This window comes from Scyliorhinus torazame, chromosome 13 (assembly GCF_047496885.1).
Source record: "Scyliorhinus torazame isolate Kashiwa2021f chromosome 13, sScyTor2.1, whole genome shotgun sequence".
Classification (NCBI taxonomy): Eukaryota; Metazoa; Chordata; class Chondrichthyes; order Carcharhiniformes; family Scyliorhinidae; genus Scyliorhinus; species Scyliorhinus torazame.
In genome coordinates this window covers 60942708-60958965 of record NC_092719.1, presented here as the reverse complement: position 1 = coordinate 60958965, position 16258 = coordinate 60942708, and the positions used below count along the sequence as shown (strand labels likewise).

The 16258-nt window shown below is 43.6% G+C and overlaps 1 protein-coding gene across 3 annotated transcripts in view; it reads right to left on the bottom strand.

Annotated features, from left to right (window-relative positions):
• Positions 1-16258, bottom strand: part of kif21a (kinesin family member 21A) — a 189137-nt gene that overhangs the window by 117734 nt on the left and 55145 nt on the right. For all 3 annotated transcript variants that reach the window (XM_072471655.1, XM_072471658.1, XM_072471656.1), the window contains exons 5-6: positions 6730-6864; positions 5646-5813 (exon numbers count right to left, since the gene is read on the bottom strand). In XM_072471655.1, the coding sequence (XP_072327756.1) occupies positions 5646-5813; positions 6730-6864 (303 nt within the window). The remainder of the gene's footprint in view (positions 1-5645; positions 5814-6729; positions 6865-16258) is intronic.

Below are 16258 nucleotides of genomic sequence, written 5' to 3'. Positions count from 1 at the left end.
GGTGCCGTACAAAAGGCTACTGGATAAGATAAAGGCACATGACACTCCAGGCAATCCATTAGCATGGATAGGAGATTGGTTAACTGACAGAAAGCAAAGCGTGGGGATAAATGGGTGTTTTTCTGGTGGTGATCAGTGGTTAATGGTGTGCCTCAGGGATCAGTGAGGGGTCCACAACTGTTAACAATTTACATAGATGATCTGGAGTTGGGGACCAAGTGAAATGTGTCAAAGTTCACAGATGACACTAAGATGAGTGGTAGAGCCAAGTGCGCACAGGACATTGAAGTCTGCAGAGGGATATAGATAGTTTGAGTGGGCAAGGGCCTGGCTGATGGAATACAATGTTGGTAAATGTGAGGTCATCCATTTTGGTAGGAATAACAGCAAAATGGACTGTCATTTAAATGGTAATAAATTGCAGCATGCTGCTGTGCAGAGGAACCTGGGTATCCTTGTGCATGAATCACAAAAAGTTCATTTTCAGGTGCAGCAAGTAATTAAGAAGGCAATGGAATTTTGTCTTTCATTGCTAAAGGGATGGAGTTTAAAAGCAGCTGTACGGTGCTGGTGAGGCCCCATCTGGAGCACTGTGTACAGTTTTGGTCTCCTTACTTGAGAAAGGATGTACTGGCACTGGAGGGGATGCAGAGGAGATTCACTAGGGTGATTCCGGAGTTGAGAGGGTTAGCTTATGAGGAGAGACTAAGTAGACTATATTCACTGGAATTGAGAAGAATGAGGGGGGATTTTATAGGAACATAGAACATTATGAAGGGAATAGATAGGATCGAAGCAGGGAGGTTGTTTCCACTGGCGGGTGAAAATAGAACTAGGGGGCATAGCCTCAAAATAAGGGGGAACAGATTTAGGATTGGAGCCAAGGAGGAATTTCTTCATCCAAAGGGTTGTGAATCTGTGGAATTCCCTACCCAGTGAAGCAGTTGAGGCTACCTCGTTAAATGTTTTAAGGCAAAGGTAGATAGATTTTCCAGTAAAGGAATAAAAGGTTACAGTGAGCGAGCAGGTAAGTGGAGCTGAGTCTACTCAGATGACCTACTCCTGTTCCTAGTTCTTATGTTCTTATTAAAATGATAGGTGTTATACTTCTGCATTAGATTATTTCCTGTAGCATTTCACAATAACAACTCCAATGTATATTTCCAAAAACACCAAGAAATACTATAGCACATCACCGTTGGTTTAGCTCACTGGGCTAAATCGCTGGCTTTTAAAGCAGACCACGGCAGGCCAGCAGCATGGTTCAATTCCCGCACCAGCCTCCCCGAACAGGTGCCGGAATATGGCGACTAGGGGCTTTTCAGAGTAACTTCATTGAAGTCTACTCATGACAATAAGCGATTTTCATTTCATTTCATTTTTCATTATGCACTCACACCCACTCTCCCGAACCTTTCTCAAGATGTAGATTACATGAAATGCCACTAGAGGACGCTATTCCCTTGAAAAACCATAGAATTCCCACAGTCCAGCAGGAAACCATTTGGCCCATCAAGTCTGCACTGACGCTCTGAAGGGATTCCACCTAGGCCCCCGTCCTATCCTTGTAACCCCATAACCCCACCGAACGGTCACATTTTTGGACACTAAGGGGCAACTTAGCATGGCCAATCCACCTAACCTGCACATCTTTGAACTGTGGGAAGAACCAGAGCACCTGGAGGAAAGCCATGCAGGCATGGGGAGAATGTGTAAAATCCACAGACTGTGACCCAAGGCCAGTATTTAACCCAGGTCCCGGTGCTGTGAGGCAGCAGTGCTAACCACTGCCACCGTGCTGTCCCAACTATCATTTTCAGAAATCTGATGAGCATTTTAAAATTTAGTTGAACTGAACAGTTAAACTAGTCAATTCCAATCTCAGTGATAGCATTTTAGACTTCAATCTCTAATCCAGGATTTGAACACAATCTAGGATAACAGAGGGAGCAATGTATTTTTGAAGCTGGTACCCACCAGTACAAGTGGACACAATTAATCTCATACAATCTCTATTCCAAAGAAGTGCCATATTTTTCAAGTGTCCTGGTCAGCATTCATTTCTCAACTCACACCACAGTGATTCATTTGTTTCAATGATGTTTGGTAGGACCTTACTATGCAAAAACCGAATGAGACACTTGCCTTCAAACAAGACTTCACTTCAAAATGTAACACATTGATAGATTGGATCAATCCTTGGCTGCCTCCTGTTTCTCATCTACGTGCTGCCTCTTGGTGACATCATCCAAAAGTAGTGTTAGTTTCACATGAATGCTGACGAAACAGTTCAAATTCTTGCTGAAGCCATTGATTTCAATCCCCACTCCAAATTAAATTTCCTCGCTACCATCTCCATTCATCTCCCGGTAACAGTCCAAGGTTAAGCCAGTCTGTTTGCATCCTGGGTATCCGACCTCTCAATTTGTGCCATCACTAAGACCACCTAATCGCCATTAATCCTGCTGACTTTGCCAGTCCTGGCTCATCTGCTACTGAAATCCTCATTCGTGCTTTCATTACCTCTAAACTCTACTATTGCAGCATGACCCTGGGTGGTCTTCCACACTCTAGCCTTCATAAACTGTGTCATCTACCCAACCTAAGAACAGAAGTCCCATTCCCTCATCACTCCTGTGCATTCTGACCGACACTTGTTCTTGGTCAAGCAACGTCTTCATTGTAAAATTCTCATTTTCCTTTTCAAACCCCTCCATGGCCTTGCCCCTCGCTATCTCTGCAACATCTTTCAGCTCCAAGGCCCTAGAGATACTTTCACTCTTCTAATTCTGGACTTTTGAACACCACAAATTATAATTAGAACACAAAATTATAACCTCCAGTTGCTAAGCCCCAGTCGCTGGAATATCCTCCCTACACCTCACAGCCTCTCTCTCACTTTCCTTCTTGGAAGACATTTGACTATTTTTGGTCATTTGACGGAATATCTCATGTGGTCCTGTGTCATACCTTGTTTTATTTTTTTCCTCCCGCCAAGTGTTTTTATTGGTATTTTCCAGTTTTTACGGAGCAACGGCTCAAGTGTGTCTGATATTTACAAATAAAGTAAGTTTCATATTTACACAGCATTTTACATGTGGTTTCCCCAGTCTGCTCCCCCCCCCCCCCGTTCCTTTATTGTTGGCCTAGTATCCTTCTTAGTGTTGATGCCTTCTGCCTTTGGCGCCACACCACACACTGCGTTCGGTTTCTTTCTGTTGGGGTCTTCCGTTTTTGTTGTTGGTGTGGGGGGGTGGGGTGGGGGCTGCGAGGCCCCTCGCCTCCTCATCTTTTACCCCCCATGTTCCACTCTGGTGGCCCCCTTGGGTTCCCTTCCCCTCTTCTGCCTCTTTCTCGTGTGTGTCTTTTCTCGTCTTCCTCCCTCCGTTCCCCCCTCTCTCTTTCTCTAGTCGCTGTTGTCCTCGAGGAGGTCTTCGAACAGGCTGATGAATGGCCCCCTCGCTTTGTAGAAGCCCTCGGCCATCCCCCGGATGGTGTAGTTGATCTTCTCCAGGTGGAGGAAATCCTAGGGGTCTGCCAACCAGTCTGCTGCTGATTGCCAACCAAGCAGAATTGTCCGGCATGCGATTAGGGAACAAAAGCTAGGATGTCCGCCCTCCTTCACATATGTAGTTCTGGCTAGTCCTATACCACGAAGACTTCCACTCTCGGGCACAGCTCCACCCTCACCCCCACAACCTTGGACATTGCCTCGAATAAGGATGTCCAGAACCCGACAAGTACGTGTCAGGCACAGAACATTTAGGCAAGGTGGCCGCACCTCCCTGGCACCTTTTACATTTGTCCTCCACCTCCGGGAAGAAACTGCTCATTCGGGTTCTGGTTAGGTGAGATCTGTGCAACACTAAACTTCATGAGGCTTAGCCTGGCGCAGGAGGTGGTGCAGTTGGCCCTATTCAGTGCTTCGCTCCAGAGTCTCCAGCCCATTTCCGTCCCCTTTTGGTTCTCCCATTTTCGTCTGGCTTCTTCCAGTGGTAGGCATGCCCTATCCAGTAACCGTCCGTATATGTTCCCACTGTTTCACCCCCTCCTTGCTGTCGTATTTATTAGTTCCTACAGTAGTGTCTCTCTTGGGGCCCTGGGGTATCTTGCCATCACGTTGCGAAGAAAGTGTTTAACTTGGAGTTCCTGACCTGTCGGAAGATCCAGGTCCTCCGTCAGCTCGTCCAAGGTAGTGAGTCTGTCTCCTATGTAAAAGTCCCCGTCCCGTCTCCATTTTTAAAATGTGACGTCAAGCATGGCTGATGGGAATCTGTGGCTCTCGCAGATGGGGGCCATCCTGCTTAATCCGAAATGCTGCCTCATTTGGATCCATTTTTTCAGAGTGGCCGCCACCACTGGGCAGCATGTGTGCTTTGTTTGGGGGGGGGGGGGGCCTGCTGCTATGGCGAGGGCTCGGGGGGTTGTTCCCTTGCAGGAGTCCTCCAGCCTTACCCATTCAGTGTTTGATTCTCGTATCCATCCCCTCACACTCTCGGCTGTGGCTAGTCATAATACTAGGTTAGGCAGGGCCAGACTGACCACGATTTTCCTCTTTTGCATTGTTGTCTTTGGGATTCTTGGGTTTCCCCCTCCTCACTCTGGTTATTTGTGATGCACTCATCTATGGCTTGTGGTATTTTCTGGCAGAAGCCTTTATCAGCCAGTAGGTCCGTGTCCAACCTCCACGCGGGGCGTTGGGCACGGCTTGTCTCCAACCTCACGTCCATGTAGTGTGGAGCTGGTTGGAGATAACTATCGCAGAATATTCCGCTCTTAATATTCTCGAGTACGCTTTGTGGACTGGTGAAAAGAGCAAGAATTCCTTCTCACCGGGGTGTAAGAATTGCCAAGGGTCCACCGCCCCTATCTGCTCTATGAATGTTCCCAACTCCTTAGCCATGCCCGTCCTTTTCCCCGTTCTGGGGTTCGATTGGTTTGTCAGCGGGTCCTGTACACAGTTAAAATCGCCCCCGCCACGATCAGTTGGTGCGTATCAGCGATGGGGATTCAGCCATGGGCTTATTTATGAAATCTGTGTCGTCCCAGTTGGGCAAGTACACATTTACCAGGACTACCGGTGCCCCGTCCAGAAGACCGCTGGCCATGACGTACCGTCCTCCTTGGTCCATAACTGTCCTTGTCACCGTGAATCCCGTCCTCTTGCAAATCAGTATGGCTCCTCCCCGAGCCCTCGTCATGTGGCATGAATGGTAAGTCTGTCCCACCCAGCCCGTTATTACCCGCAGTCGGTCCTTCTCCCTCAGGTGTGTCTCCTTCATACCTTGTTTTATAATGCTCCTGTGAAGCATCTTGGCTCATTACTTTAAAGGTGCTATACAAGTGGTTTGTTGTTATTGGAGCAACAGAAAAAATATTCATGAATCCCTCTTCACAAAACGTAGATTTACAGCAACCAATGATATTTTGCTCTTCCCCCAAATCCGATAGAAGAGTCCAAAAGTCTGTTTTTGAACGTATACAGCAAATGTCATGCGATCAATATGCTTTTCGCACAGGACTTCCATTATTCTACAACAGCCCAGAATTACTGAAATCGTAAGCTATGTAGGAAGTACACATCATTTTGTCGAACTAGTACAAAAATCCTTACTTCTACAAAGTACTATTCAACATGTACTCACTAGACCACAGTTAATCGAAATTCCTTCTTTTGCTCTCTCTCCAGTTGCTCCTGTACGCTTTAGCCTTTCTGATCCTGCAAGGTCAACAAAATGGAACTTGGCTGTGAGGGTTTCAAACTCATCCATTTCTGTTGATTCACTAATTATTTTATTGTCCATCACTTCATCCTGCATTAAAAAAACAAAATTAAACAATTTTAGTTCTAGATAATGAACAGGTGACAATTTGTGCTAAAATTCTATACATGTGAAACCATCATGTGAAACTTTCAGCAATTTACATACAACAATTTTACTGGTTCTGCCTTTTCACTTTAAATGTGTTAACTGAACTGTGTATTTACAGCAGTTTTCCTCACATTTGAAGCATTTAAGTTTTTTTCTAATATGTCTTAAAACCAGGTTACAGGAAATGTTCCATCACCCCTAGAAATAATAATGACCATATCAAAATTTAGTTATAAAACATTTTCCAAAGATAGTTTAAATAATTGTGAATTGTTAACAATGAATAATTGTGAACTTTCGAATGGCTATTTACACATTTCATTTTAATTAATGCTCATTTAGCAAGGATAAAATAAGCTCTACTGGCCAATCATAATATTTGCATTTGCTTGAATTATACAATTAAGAAATTCTCTTGTGATTAAGGCCTTTAGACAAAATAAATCTGTATTTGAAAATGTAATAGTTATAATTCTTCAAAAATAAAGTAGTGATTTAGTTGATAGATAATGAATTAATTTTGTATTTTATGTAGCTTTCCTGCATTGAACACGGACAAGGTAATAACTAGGTGATTTGTCGGTATCAAAAATTCAAGTGAAGTGCAGTTGACAAGAAAAACACAAATACCATCTACAGAAAAAAAAAACTACCCCAACAACAGGAACATTGGGGAGAGGCGAAAGAAAATTAGTTGAACCGATGAAGGAATACTTCGAATATTCACAGACACTTGAAACAAATGAAAAGAAAACTACAATTTCCAATTCACCTTAGAGGGCTTAAGTGTTTGCAGATCGCAATAAATTGATTGCCATTAATTGTTTCTTCAATGTCATACAGAATAGAAACTTACATTATCATTTTTGATGCAGACACGCACTTGACATAAATGTATTGTAAAAATGGCATGAGAACGAGAACTCTGAACATTCATTTGAGTACTAGCAGTTGTACGAGAAAGAGCTCCCAGCTTCAGGCACTGCAACATCTACAAGACAAAAAGGGAAAAGACGTCAGATTGTTAACCTCGCTCAAACTATTATATGAACAATTTATTCACTATGTGAATGAGGTGCTCAAGTCATAACATTCATCTCTCTAAAGGTCAAATTATTTGATTTGATTTATTATTGTCACATGTATTAGTATACAGTGAAAAGTATTGTTTCTTGCATGCTGTACAAACAATGCAAACCGTACATAGGGAAGGAAGGAGAGACTGCAGAATATAATGTTATCGTTATAGCAAGGTGTAGAGAAAAGAGCAACTTAATACGAGGTAGGTCCATTCAAAAGTCTTTAAAAAAAAAAAAAAATGTTATTGAGGTATTTTTTGGTATTATAACAACAACACAATAAACAATGTACATGAAACTATAAACATAGTGCAAAAGCCATCTCCCTCCCTTACAAATCCCACCTTTATTAACCCCCTATTCTAAGCTAAACTAACCCCCCGCCCTCCTTTCTGCTGACGATTAATTTTCCGTGAAGAAGTCGACGAACGGTTGCCACTTCCGGGCGAACCCCAACAGTGACCCTCTCAAGGCGAACTTGATTTTCTCCAAACAGAGAAAGCGAGCCATGTCCGATAGCCAGGTCTCTGACTTCAGGGGCTTTGAGTCCCTCCAAGCTAATAGTATCAGTCTCGGGGCTACCAGGGAAGCAAAGGCCAGAACGTCTGCTTCTTTCTCCTCCTGGATTCCCGGGTATCCCAACACCCCGAAAATCGCCACCTCTGGACTCAGCGCTACCCTTGTTTTTAACACCGTGGACATGATATCTGAAAACACCTGCCAAAATCCACTAAGCTTCGGACATGCTCAGAACATGTGGACATGGTTCGCTGGTCCTTCCACATATTTTGCACACTTGTCTTCCACCCTAAAGAATCTGCTCAACCAGGCCACTGTCACTTGAGCCCGGTGAACTACTGTAAATTATATCAGGCTGAGCCTGACACATGTTGCGGACGCGTTGACTCTACTCAATGCGTCCGCCCATGGACCATCCTCTATCTCTCCCAGCTCCCCCTACCACTTGCGCTTCAGCTCTTCGGTCTGCGTCTCCTCTGACCCCATAAGTTCCTTGTAAATGTCTGAGACGCTCCCTTCTCCTACCCACCCTCTGGAACTACCCTGTCCTGAATCCCCCTTAGCGGTAGGAGCGGGAAGGTTGACACCTGCTTACGTAGGAAGTCCCGCACCTGCAGATACCTGAATTTGTTTCCCCTCGCCAACCCAAACTTCTCCTCCCGCGCCCTCATACTCGGAAAACTCCCCTCCCCATCCTCTCAATCCCTGCCCTCCGCCATATCCGGAACCCCCCATCCATACTTCCCGGGGCAAATTGGTGATTATTACAGATTGGAGACCAGACCGATGCTCCCCCTGCTCCCACAATTCTCCTCCATTGCCCCCAGACTCTCGGGGCCGCCGCCACCACGGGGCTGGTGGAGTACTGTGCCAGCGGGAACGGCAGAGGCGCAGTTACCAATGCCCCCAAACTGGTGCCCTTGCATGAAGCTGCCTCCATACGCTCCCATGCCAATCCCTCTCCCACCACCCACTTCTTGATCATGGCTATATTCGCCGCCCAGTAATAGTTACTAATATTTGGCAGTGCCAGCCCACCCTCTCCCCGACTCTGCTCAAGCATTACGTTCCTTACCCGCAGGGTCTTGCCTGCTCAAACAAAGCCAGAGATCACTTTTTTGACCCGTTTAAAAAGAGGACCACGGAATAAAGATGGGGAGACATTGAAACATGAACAGGAATCTCGGGAGGACCGTCATCTTCACCGTCTGCACCCTCCCAGCTAATGACAACTGGAGCGCATCCCATCTCTGAAAATCGTCCTTCATTTGGTCTACTAGCCGGGCCAGATTTAATTTATGCTGCTGGTCCCAATCCCGTGCCACTTGAATGCCTAGGTACTTAAAGCTTCCCCCTACTAATCTAAACGGCAGCTCCCCCAAATCGCCTCTCCTGTCCCCTCGCCTGGATCGCAAACATCTCACTTTTCCCCATATTTAGCTTATACCCCGAAAACCGGCCAAATTCCCCTAGAATCCTCATGATTTCTTCCATCCCCTCTAATGGGTCCAATACATACAGAAGCAGGTCATCTGCATACAGCGAGACTCTGTCTCCCCCTCTCCCCCTGACCAGCCCCTTGAGGCTGTCCATTCAAAAGTTTGATGGGAGTAGGGAAGAAGCTGTTCTCGAGTCGGTTGGTACGTGGCCTCAAGCTTTGGTATCTTTTGCATGACCGAAGAAGGTGGAAGAGAGTATGTCCAGGGTGCGTGGGGTCCTTCTGTGTTTTCATGAACAAATATGCGAAACTCGTTCGTTCTGATGCAATGAAGTTGAAGACAAGGAAACAGATACCAATATGTTGTTTTCCTGAAGTATCAAAAATTTTAATTGATTCTCCATTCAACTGAGAAGTTTGAAATATATATAGGGAACTCAAAACAGAGACCGTTAGGAACTCTCCCTTTTTGCATTTGTTTAATCAGCATACAGAGTAACTCTACGAGGTTATGCTTTGTTTTGTAACAGTACATTGAAAACAATTAACTGGTTCATTAAGACAGTTTAAATAATACTATACATGCAGCACTACTGTATAGTATTTAACTAAACAATGTACTAACGGCATAAATAAGATACTGAAGATTTATGGTTTAAACATTATTGCATGATATTCCATCATGTTTTTAATCAGCTAAAGCCCATACTGCACTGTAACATAAACAAAAACATTTGCAACATGTATGGTGAAAGCGAATAAGGTAAAGTTCCAATCTAAAAAGCAGCAAATATCATCTTTGCAGAATCTCTCGTATGATTTCCGTTTCATCACTGTTTTAACAGAATTTTTGGCCAGTTTGTTATTCTTCACTTTCAACTCTTATAGTAACATCAACATTTTCCAGCTGTAAACTCAGTATGAATTTAGACAGTCAGAAAAATGTACATATATGCCATTCACATTTACATCTTGATCCACAAGATCGGAAGACATGCTCCATGCAGGATAATTCCTGAAAGTCCACCCTATTCAAAGAATTGAGGGTAATCTACCTGGGGTTTAATGTTCCCCACTACTCTTTTGATTCTATGAGAGCATGCAAATTGGCGTTTAAGTAAAACACACCGTAGACATGCTTGAAATTTGCCTTCATCAATGGGCTGGAGCGTGGTTCACTGCCTGAGACGGTATGAAAGTAATCTTCCTATTTGATCTGAACAAAACCTTACTTAAATTTCCTGCTGCAAAACCTGCTGACACTATTGGAAAATTATAGTTTGCAAATTGTTTTGCATGTTAAGATGCTTTATTTCTACATTGCTCATGCTGCCACATGTCAAAAATGTAATGTACTGTATGTTGACTTTCCACACCCAAGTATTTCTTTCCTTTGAAGCCAGATTTTAAAAAAAATAGCAATAAGCCAGTGAAGCAAACCAAACTTGCCAGCTTTAAGAAATTTACAACAGAATAGTAAATCTAGGAAGCTCAGTATGATTTTGTTTTCTGGAGTAAGCCAAAACACAATACCATGCAGCATTTCAAACTGGGAGCCAGGCCATGTCATTTTCGAGGTGATCTTTAGCAAAGCCAAGATGTTGGACAGATAGTTTTAGTTTTGCTTTTTCCACAAGCATAACATCATTAGTGGAGCTGTTCAGCACCATTACTGAAGTAAACCACATCAGTACTTTCTTTTTGGAGAAAGTGACTGCTCATCATTCACCTCATTGAGCTTACCAATGATATTGCACCATGGCAGACTTTTGCCCAACTCTTCAAACCACACCAACAATCTATTCACTGACTTACTACATTTAAAATGTTTAATTTAAAACAATTTTTGTAAACATTTTCAATATTAGCCAATTTGCTACAATTTCAACAAGCTTCCATGTTACCATATCTCAAATCAAACCTTAATTGATCTGAGGTAGACATCCACAATACAATGCAGAATAAATATTGAAACGATCATGCATATTAGAGTCAGCCCGTTAGCTGCCACACCCATAGGGAAAAAATTGTGTTTCAGCCTTTGTTGTGACTTGTGGTGCCTCAGTGGAACAGTAGGGGCATCCAAAAAAGTTCAATCAATGCTTTCAAGTCAAAGCATCAAACACAAGTTTAATATATTTTGTTGCTAATGACATTGGGATCATGCCACAACTTTTTTTGATATACGCACGTTAGATTTATGGACACTTCACTCCAGTGGAAAAAGGAACAAGTTAGTTCTTGTATTGTACACCAATTGTAACCAAGGCAACCTGAAACCTTAGAATTATCTCTGATCAATGACAAATTAACCACTGTGTGACATATTCAAGTTAATAGTAGACAAGGGCAATGTGGTGAATTATGGTACACGTAAATCTTTCAGATGGTCTTTGATAAGGACACATGGACCATGAGCAAAATCTCACAATTTATGGCGTCAAATGCTTTGGTCATGTGAATGAAGGCAATGAAGAGACCGTGGCATGTTCTCAACATTGTTCTTGTACTTGTCTGACATCAAAGGCGAGGTCAGTGATTCTCTGGAAGGATTTCCTTAGTCACAGTAAATATGCAATTCAGGAGAATGCATGCCAAGATTTTCCCTTCTCTGGAAAAGGGGGAAGTATCTTGATAGTTTCCACAGCATGATTCATCTCACTTCCTGAAGATGGCTACATTCTATATTGTTACATTCCTGAAGCCAGGAGTGGGGAGATTGGGGTTCTTCTTCCCCACAAATCTGTAGGATGAGTGCGTGAAGTCTTCCTGTGAGCTTTGAAGACCTTAGCTGGAATACCATCGCAGGCTTTGTTTTTCCCCCCTCCCATCTACTGGATTGCTTGTCACAGCTCTCATATCGACAGTGGTTGGTTCCTGGATTTGACCACAGAGTACAGGGGAATAGCCTGGAGAATCTAAGCCAATACTGTGGATGCACGATTGAGAATCGTTCAAAATGTTATTTTCCATGTTGCTGGATGGCATTGTCATCCTTAAGGAGATTTTGTCCTTTTTGGCTCTGGTCTATAAATGACTCTGGTGGCTTCAAAAAAGATTTGCATGTCATGATGGTCAGCATATTATTGGATCTTTCAATTCCCAAAACATATCTATTATCTTCAAGATTTGTTTTTGGGTGTCAGCCGCGAGTTGCTGGAAAGCTGCCATCTTGACTAGTCACCTCGGGACGTTCTGCCAAGCAGTGAAGGCTGCTTGCTTTTGTTCTAGGTGGTCATTTATTACAGCATTTTCGTTGAACCAGTCCTGATGATAATGCTTAAACCCAATGGATTGGGCACTGATTTTATTTGATCCCACTGTTCTGAAATCGAGCTGGCTGTGTGAAGACTTTCCAGATAAGTCCTGACCTGTGTTTAGATTTATTTGCTTCGGTTGAGCTACTTTTGGGATCTTCTTCCTCTTAAACTTTTGGGTCTTGCAATACCTTGGTTCTAGATCGATATTCATCACTGCTCAAACAAGATGAAGATCTGCCCAGCAGGCATCATAAAGACCCTTAACAAACATCCAGAAGAAGCCGGTAAATAATAAACTGGATTGCAAGAAAGCCAACAGAAAACAGAAGGGAGGAGTTAAATGGCAGTTTCTCCAAATGGGAAGTGGGAAGTGATGCCATGGAAGTACACTAGGTCCATTGCGGTCTACTGTAGATAAATAGTTGAGACTCAAATTGGGTGGGATGGTGTCAAAATCCACATTACGCCAATTTGGGGATATAACTAATAATGCAAAAGACTACACTAAAATGCAGGCTGATATGCAGGCTTCCAGGGTAGAAAATCTAAATAGCAAATTAAATTGAAAATAGCGAAAGTGAGAGACTGTTCATTCTGGGAGATGGAATAAGGTTCATGAAAGTAAGACACTAAATGGGGCAGAAGAACAAAGCAATCCAGGAGTACAAACACCAAAATCATTAAAAGGTAGCAACGCAAGTTGGTACAGTAATAAAGAATGCAAACAAAATACAAAAGCAGAGAGGTATCTTTAAGTTTATATAAAATCTTCAATGGACCACACCTGCCAAACTATGTACTCTAATTCCATACTAGTAAAGGATACAAAAGCATTGCAGAATGTCACCAGAATTGAAAGGATTCTATAATCAGGAAAAATGAAGCACTTTCCTCTGGAAGACTATCTGATGCAGATCTTTAAAACAAAATGATGGCATGCCAAAGGGTGGACATGAAGAGATTGTTTTCATATATGGACCATGGATGCTTAAAAGAGTCACTAAGAAATCAAATAAAGAATTAAGGAATTTCTTTACACAAGTGGCGGGACTGTAGAATTTGATACTCACGCCACACAAGTGCCAGGCAATGACCATCTCCCGTGAGAGAGAATCAAAGCATCACCCCATGACATTCAATGGCATCATCATCACTCAATCCCCCACGATCAACATCCTGGGGCTTACCATTAACCAGAAACGGAACTGGACTAGACATGTAAATACTGTGGCTAGAAGAGCAGGTCAGAGGCTAGGAATCCTGTGGTACGTTTCTCACCTCCTGACTCCCTAAAGCCTGTCCACCATCTACACAAGTCAGGAGTGTGATGGAATTCTCCCCACGTGCTTGGAGGAGTACAGCTCCAACAACACTTGGAAGAAGCTCAACACTATCCAAGCCATAGCAGCCCACTTAATTGACATCCCTTGCACAAACATTCACTCCCTCCATAATCGACACACAGTAGTAGCAGTGTGTAGCATCTACAAGATGCACGGCAGGAACTCCCCAAGATTCCTTAGGCAGCATCTTCCAAACCCATGACCACTACCATCTAAAAGGACAAGGGCAGCAGATACATGGAAACGCCGCCACTTGGAAGCTCCCCTCCAAGTTACTCCCCATCCTAACTTGGAAAAATATCACCGTTCCTTCATGCCCTGGGCCAAATTCCTGGAACTCCCTCCCGAATAGCAGTGGGTGTACCTACACCACATGGACGGCAGCGGTCCAAGAAGGCAGTGCACCACCACCTTCTCAAGGGTAGTTGTGGATGGGCATCAACTGCTGGCCTAGCTAGCAAAGCCCACATACCGTAAAAAGGATTTAAAAATATGGATTGTTTGATACATCATTGATACATTTAAGGAGAGGCAGGATGCATGCAAGGGAGAGAAGGATGGTTTGGGAAGCATGATAGGAAAAGACAATTTAAGCAAACGCAAGGACAAGGATTGAGAGGTTGAATGATGGGAGTACAGTAGGATGCGTGCAGCATAGCAGAGTTTTGGGTCAGCCAAAGTTCATGGTCTGCATTACATTGGAGAAATCAAGTCTGGGGATGATAAAGACAAGGGCCCAGATTCTGCAATAGTAATGACAACAAAACAGTTACCATTCACTATCATTGCTCCACTGAGTCAGCAGCTTCAGGTTACGTGTAGAATAATGCAGAAACCAAGGAGTTTCTGTTAGTAATTCAATATTCCTACAGAATGTGCATATTGAGGTCCCCTTAGAATGCAACCCCTCAGTAATGAATTTACAAAAACCTCCATTGTTAGTCTCGTAAAAACTTTCACTTTGGTGAATAGGTGCAACAGGGTTTTTAAAGCACCATATTAAATTCATAATCACTGCAAAACACCTTCACAGGTCCAGAAACTTCACCAATATGATAAAAATCTCAATTTTAAAATAGCATTGGAAGTTTGTTTATAATATTTTAACTTCCACCTTAATCCATAATCAGATTTATATTGCTGGCTGAAAACTGAAATTAAAAATGAAAGAATTTAGTACTTTTAACTTCCTTCTTGCCTTCTGTATGATACTGCAGAGTGATTGGCTGCTTTCCCTGTTTGATAACATTGGTGCTGCTGGATGCCTGCAAATCTCTCGACTTGATCCAGATTTAAACTGCCATTAGGAAAGAGGAAGTCTGCACCACAGATATTGCTGGAGCTCTGTGGCCAGCTTTCTTCGTGATCAGTAATGAGTGCAACTGCTTCACTGTTGACCACAAAGCCAAAGCCATTATTGAGAGCTCTGGCAGCAAAAGGAACTGCGGTATGGTTGGTTGCAAGCAACGCTATGGAGGAGGAAACAGACAACCTGTAATGAAGAGGAGATGAAGTCAGACGATCCGCTAGGAGTTGAATAAATTCCCGATTCAACTCAAGACATTGTCCAGGGTGAAGTGGTAGGGGCTTTGATCCTCCCAAGGCTTAGGTGAAAGAGGGAGAGGAATTTGAAGAATGAGGGGGGATCTTATAGAAACATATAAAATTATGAAGGGAATAGACAGGATAGAAGCAGGGAGGTTCTTTCCACTGGCGGGTGAAAATAGAACTAGGGGGCACAGCCTCAAAATAAGAGGGAGCAGATTTAGGACAGAGTTGAGGAGGGACTTCTTCACCCAAAGGGTCGTTAATCTGTGGAATTCTCTGCCCAGTGAAGCAGTTGAGGCTACCTCGTTAAATGTTTTTAAGGCAAATAGATTTTTGAACAATAATGGAATAAAAGGTTACGGTGGGTAAGTGGAGCTGAATCCACAAAAGAAACAGCCATGATCTTATCGAATGGCAGGGCAGGCCAGAGGGACCAAATGGCCTACTCCTGCTCCTAGCTCTTATATGCTTCTTACATGGACTTCCAGAAAAAATAACTGACTTAAAAATGAACAGTCATAAATTGGAGGCATTGGTTTGGATGTAGGAAATAAGTAATAAGGATAGTGTAAGAAATAAGGATAGCGCAAGTACTCAAACCTGGCAGACACTAAATAAGTCCCCCAACTGAGAGGTTAAGAAAGGAATATGCCATTTATCCTTGTGGTGACCTACCGGGACCTAGAATTTAGATCGATTGAAACAGGCCACTTTCAAATTAAAGAATTGGCACTTTGAAATAAGCCAGTCACTCCAGCATAGCCTCGTGGGAATTCGGACAGGCCAAGTTTGAATACATTAGCGGTCAGACAGGCTGCCAAGACATGTTCGGGCCTGCCCTGTCAATCGGCCATCACAAGATAATCGATCCGATTGATATGCACCGGCCAGGCCAGGCTAGACCCTCGCGCACCTCGAGTTCCCGTCGTCACCTTATTTGGCAAGGTGTACATGAAAACACGACCACGGGGGGTGCACACCTGGGGCAGGCCTAAGTGACCTGTCAATGGGGAATCCATCGGACCATTGGACACTAAAAGCCCTTTTCGATACCCCTTTGGCAAAAGACCACAGGAAGTGGGGAAAGGGCATGAAGCCAGAGGGGGATACTCCGGACCCCTCGGCAGTGAAGACTCGGCGTGACCTTGACCAGAGATGAGAAGACCAGGCCAGGCCAAAGAAGGAAGGGAGGGAGGGA